The following is a 6000-nucleotide window of genomic DNA, read 5'->3' on the forward strand; positions in this document are numbered from 1 at the left end:
CACTGGGCATTAGACTTAGATTTACTCAGTGGTTTGAGCATTGGCCTGCTAAACCCAGGGTTGTGAGTTCAATCCTTAAAGGGGCCATTTAGGGATCTGGGGAAAAAATCTGTTTTGTTTTCAAACAACTGAATTATTTTTCATTGTTGAAAATAAGAGATTGAATTTACCATTTTAGCAGTAGACAGTCTAAGTTTTAAAATCTAAAATAATTGACCTTTGTTACATATTTCTTCTATCCATACCAGAATTTTTAATCTTGTGTCACTGCTGGAAGAATAGAAATTATTTTTATAATTGCCTATGTTTCATAGAATCATAGAATATCAGGGTTGGAAGGGACCTCAGGAGGTTATCTAGTCCAACCCCTGCTCAAAGCAGGACCAATTCCCAACTAAATCATCCATTGGTTATTATTCTGAATGTAGTTCTGAGGTCTGGCCAGAACATAACACCAAATCTACCTAGTTTGTATGACAAGAGATCAAGCACATCTCTGGGTATCTATTTGATTGTATGTATTGTGTGTGTCAATGCATATTCTAATGAAAACAGTGATCTCTCCCTTTATAAAAGATCACAAATGCCTCTCTGTTGTGCATGAAGTGCCTTCTCAGTCTCTGTTCACATATTGCTCTGTGCAGTAAGGAATCATTTGACTCGGACTGCCTCATTTCTCACAATAAGTCATCAGTATTAACAGAACTACCCACTTATCAGGTTAGTAGCTGAGCAAAAGAGTTATTTCGTACTGTATCAGTGACAAATTGGAAATAAAAACAATGAGGAGTCCGGTGGTACCTTAAAGACTAACAGATTTATTTGGGCATAAGCTTTTGTGGGTAAAAAACCCACTTCTTCAGACGCATGGAGTGAAAATTACAGCTACAGGCATAAATATATATTGGCACATGAAGAGAAGGGAGTTACCTTACAAGTGGAGAACCAATGTTGAAGGCCAATTTAGTCAGGGTGGATGTAGTCCACTCCCTAAAATTGATGAGGAGGTGTCAATAGCAATTTTAGGGAGTGGACTACATCCACCCTGACTAAATTGGCCTTCAACATTGGTTCTCCACTTGTAAGGTAACTCCCTTCTCTTCATGTGCCAATATATATTTATGCCTGTAGCTGTAATTTTCACTCCATGCGTCTGAAGAAGTGGGTTTTTTACCCACAAAAGCTTATGCCCAAATAAATCTGTTAGTCTTTAAGGTGCCACCGGACTCCTTGTTGTTTTTGTGAATATAGACTAACATCCACCCTCTGATAAATTGGAAATACTTTCTTATTTCATGTAAGCAAAGCCCTGACGGCATTGGGAATAAATTACTTCAGTGACTATGTGCAATTCACAGACAAGAAACACTGGTCATCTCTAATTTTTTGTCAGTTCTGCACCTTGACTTTTTTTCATTCTACCCCAAACTCAAAGGCAGCAGCAAAATTAAGTGTTGTTGAATAGATTGTGTTGCACTATATGTTCCAACAAAGATAGGCTTACATGTCTTGTTTAATTTCCACTTACTTAACTGAGGCTTGAACTAAAAATTTGATACATTGGTGAACCTCAGCAAATTTGGGATAAGGTTGTTTATACGACTAGGAAGCTGGGCCTTTATTCTTCCCCAGCAACTTCCCTCTCTGCCCGTAACAAGCCTCTTTAGGAAGGGGTTGCAGCATGACAGAAGGGACTTAGAATAATAATAATGTCAGCACCTTCACAGGTTAATGTTACAGAAGAGCAATATCTCAATACACTGCCATTATGATTACAAATACTCCAGTATTACAAAGCCCGTCTTATCCAAAATAGACAAGTAGTGACCAATGTGTTTACCAGATCATCATAATACTAAAACCAACCTCTCAGATACATCTAAGCCAGTACTAGCTGTACATACAATACAAAGAAGAAAGCAAGTCAAATGCATGCAAACAGAGGTCTACTATAAACAAGCTATATTACTCAAATGTCAGGAAGTAACTGTCCAAGTTTTGCACATAATGCCACCCCTCACTATTTGGCAACAAAGTAATTGTTCTAGAGTTTTTATCTTTGCCCTGCAGGGCAAACGTGCCTTTTAAAAAAATTATAAACTGTTAAAGAGAAGTAGTTTGTGCATTTTATTGCTTCTTTATTATATAAAAATACAAAGAGAAGGAAAATCTTTGATGTTTCCTTTACTTCAGTGTTAGGAATCCTGACTTCCCTCTCTTTTGGGGTGTGTGCGGGTGTCTTTGGAGGACCTGGATCATTACTATACAGGAAACTGAGACTCGGCCAGCCACCAACTGAGGGAATATTGAGTCTTAATCCTCAACATTCCCTCTCCTCTCACTTGAGGGCTGGGAGAGCTTAGCTCAGGTTTCAACTTCCTGTGACAGGTCAGATTTCTTTGATGTTCTGCTGAACACAGTAGTAATTCTTGCCATCATAGGCCAATCTGCCTCCTTAGCTACTTCAGATGCTGTGCTATAATAGGACAAAGGGACTCAAAGTCAGACCAATGCACTTCCTACTGTCTCATGCTTTAGAGGATCAGATGATTAGCGGTAGTATACAATTGCATATAGTAGGAGTTTATGCCTTTTTTCCTGAAGCTTCCAGAATTAGTCATTGTCAGACACTGAATAACTGGTGTGCTCCAGTATGTCTGTCTGTGATCCACTCCAAACCTCTGCTCTGGCCAAACAATGTGCAAAGATTTTAAGGTGTCTATGAAGCAGCAGTTGCAATACTGACTATAAAAATTTTCAGATTGCCTGTCACTTAAAGCACTGCTATCTGCAGGGTCTGTCTTAAAAGCCACACATTAAAAATGACTACAAGACTAGTACCCAACCAGCACCATTTACCAAGGAGAAATAAAAAGTTATGAGGAAAATACCTGATCTATATTTCTTTAATACTTATTTCCAGTGTAACCTTAGTGATTAACCTTTCACTTTTTCCCTCCCTGCCCCCTTCATTTTGTCAAGATTCAGTACACGGTGGACTGAGCACGGGTATGTTGTTGGATTGCTAACAGCATATATACACAACAGTGATCTTTGTGATTCAGATTGATTGAGCTTCTCATTCTATGCAATTTTCCATTTCTGTCTTAAAGTGACCTTTCAATATCTAATGTACCTCTTTGCTGTAAGTCCTGCCCTATGGTTAACACTAATTATATTGAATTATAATGCATGATTTAACTAACCTAAAACAAATCAAATAATATACTTTTCACCCATAATATCCAAGTGCTTTACAAAATGGCGTAAGCATTGTTATTACCATCTAACATGGAACATGAAGTGACTTGCCCAAAAATCACACAGAGAGTCAGTGTCAAATCCAGGAATAGAGTTTAGGTTTCCTGTCTTCCAGTCCATCCAAACAATCACATAATTTAGCTCCTGTTTGTAAGCAACATTTCCTTTAAAGACATTCCGAATATGTACCCCACAGCCATCCTGCTGTTCTCACACCAGGAATGGTCTCTGGGGTTACAGAATCCATTGTTTAGGTGTAGTGATATTTTGATAGAAAACCCATTCAGTCTTTTGTTGCAGTTAATTGACTGGGGCAATGAACCAAAGCAAAGATTTCTAACACTAAAAAAAGGATCATTTATCAGCAGCAAAACCTCCCAAACAACTTTTAGGCACATTCCACCTGTTGTGGTTTTAAGTGTTCACTAACAGATGCAAAACACCCTCCCACCCCCCAAAAAACCAACAACCCTGCAAGAGCACTGTTAACATATGCATCTTGATGCCAGTTGAGAACAGCATGATGCAGAGCCTTTACAACCACTTGTGCCAAGAGTAGGAACAGACTTCATTTTGGAAGGTGGAGGAGATGGTGGGGAACTGCATAGGGATGTGTTTTTATCCAGGAAGCCACAGTAGAGCAAAACCTTATTGTGCACATCCATGACTGCAACAGCAGCAGGCCTAAAGAGAAGCCTTTCTGACTTCCAGAGAGGCAAGAACAGAGGCAGCCATCTCTTGTTGAGCGTAAGGGATGCAAGGTGGTATTATTGTGCTGTTTTCATGGAGTGCAGATATGCATGTCAAGTCAGTGTTTGGCCCTTTGTTGTTGATGATTAAACTCACCCCAATTATTTACAAGTATCAGGTCTGCAGAATCTCAAGCTTGAGAGGGTTATCCAACACATCATCTCCAAAGTGCTTACAGACATGAACTAATGACATTTTTTAAATGTTATATTAATATCATGATTTAATCCTCTACCTCCTTTAACCTTTGTAGCAACACCTGAAAATAATATTCTCAATTACAAAACACACCACCTGCAGCAAGGACTACATTCAGCTGTGTTCTTTGGGCATAGAAAGAGCAGGAATTCGTTTGGCATTCTCTCTGATTTGGGCCTGATTCTTGAATTTTGCCTGTACTGAACAGAGATGTTAACTGACAACAGGCATAAAGAACCCTGATCCTGCAAGCTGCTCCATGACTCCTGTGCCAATTCAGTGCTCCTTGGGGCTCTGGGTGAGTACAGATGTATGCCTATGTGGATCCGATTTCAGGATGGGGTCTTCAGGTTTGTATCTTTTGAGAAGTCTACCTAGTAAAGGAATAAGTTTGCCATTTTACTTCCTTTAAGTAGCTTTGTACATCAAAGAAAGAAAACAAACCTGTGCATTTTCCTCCTTTTCCTAGGTGTTGTCCTTTCAGTTGTGTTAGCCAGTGTTCTTGGAGTTATCATCATGCTTGTAGTAGCCTTTTGGCTGCTTAGGAAGAAGAGGTAAGAGATTTTGCTGTCCCACCTTTCTTTGTTTAAACATGGTAAATATGTTGATTCTCCTCTATGATTAGTGGACCTGAGCAGACGAAACCCATTTCATAGAAAATAGAGAATAAATATGAACTCATGCTGGTGTACCGGAGATGACTTTTGCCCCAATGTACCTATCCCTCTACCCTAACCCCTATAGAGGTGCTCAGTTTTTTGCCAAAATACTTCAGCGATGCTCACATTAACCCCCCTTCCCCCGCCCCCCCAAGATATGGAGTTCAGAAGTGAGGAAAAGCCTTGTAGCATGAGTCTATGGAGAGCAGACTTAAATGCTTTCTGTCCTGGACAGCTCCAGGGAGTAGAGGCTAGGGAATGAGCTTCTTCTTTCTCCTCCAACTCTGCATTCTAACTGGGGTGGACAGCTGGCTAGATGATGTGCTCTCTCCCAGCATTTGCCATCTCTCACCCCCCTCTATTTGTTCTTTCCCTGATCCCATTTCTGTTGCTTAAAATTTACCTGCTTTTAGCTGCTCTCTGAATCTGCTGCTGTGCCTATGCAGTTGGAAAGGAAGTCAGACTAGAAGAGAGTGGAGTTTTAGAATAAATCCCTACCACAGGAATGGTTATGTCAATTAAGGGACGGAGTCCTATATGAGATATATGCTGAGAGCACTTGGCTTTTATAGCAATCAGTCTGGGTTAGTTCTGGAGGAGAGACCAAGGTTGCTTACTTCCCCTTTGCCTACTCAAAGTTTTCCCTTGTAATGAACACTAGCTTTGTATGGTGCATAAACTGTTATCCCTACATATTTTTAAGTACTGGCCCCAGTGAGTGGTGCAAAGTGCACTAGTACTGAAAGTATCACTCCATACCCTGAAAAATAATGTGTTTTAAATAGTCATCAATGCTTTTCTCTCATTGCAATTTCACTTTGCTAATGTATTTATTTTGTTATAGTTGCAAAAAGGAACGAGAAGACAACAGAAGAGTCATCTACAAGCCAGCCTTTGACAAAGAGGATGACAACACCTCTAAAGTATGAATTCCTACTCTGCCACAGCAGTCTCTTTTCATTCATGGCATCAAGAGAAGTTTACCTTGGGCAACATGTTTCTTGTCTCCAGCCAGTTATAAACCTTGGATGCACTTTTAAAACAAAGCAGCCAAAACACTCTGTGGTAGTCCTTGCCCACCTGAACCAAACCAGTTTTCTCCTAAGCACGAAAAGCAGTCAGAGAACTTTTT

The 6000-nt window shown here is 39.9% G+C and overlaps 1 protein-coding gene across 1 annotated transcript in view; it reads left to right on the forward strand.

Annotated features, from left to right (window-relative positions):
- Positions 1–5797, forward strand: part of CA12 (carbonic anhydrase 12) — a 45073-nt gene extending 39276 nt beyond the window's left edge. Inside the window, exons 9-11 of the mRNA XM_065412524.1 lie at positions 2983–3009; positions 4679–4763; positions 5713–5797. Coding sequence (XP_065268596.1) covers positions 2983–3009; positions 4679–4763; positions 5713–5797 — 197 coding nt within the window. The remainder of the gene's footprint in view (positions 1–2982; positions 3010–4678; positions 4764–5712) is intronic.
- The last annotated feature ends 203 nt before the right edge of the window (positions 5798–6000 follow it).

The sequence above is a fragment of the Emys orbicularis genome, chromosome 10 (assembly GCF_028017835.1).
Source record: "Emys orbicularis isolate rEmyOrb1 chromosome 10, rEmyOrb1.hap1, whole genome shotgun sequence".
NCBI classification, from domain to species: Eukaryota; Metazoa; Chordata; order Testudines; family Emydidae; genus Emys; species Emys orbicularis.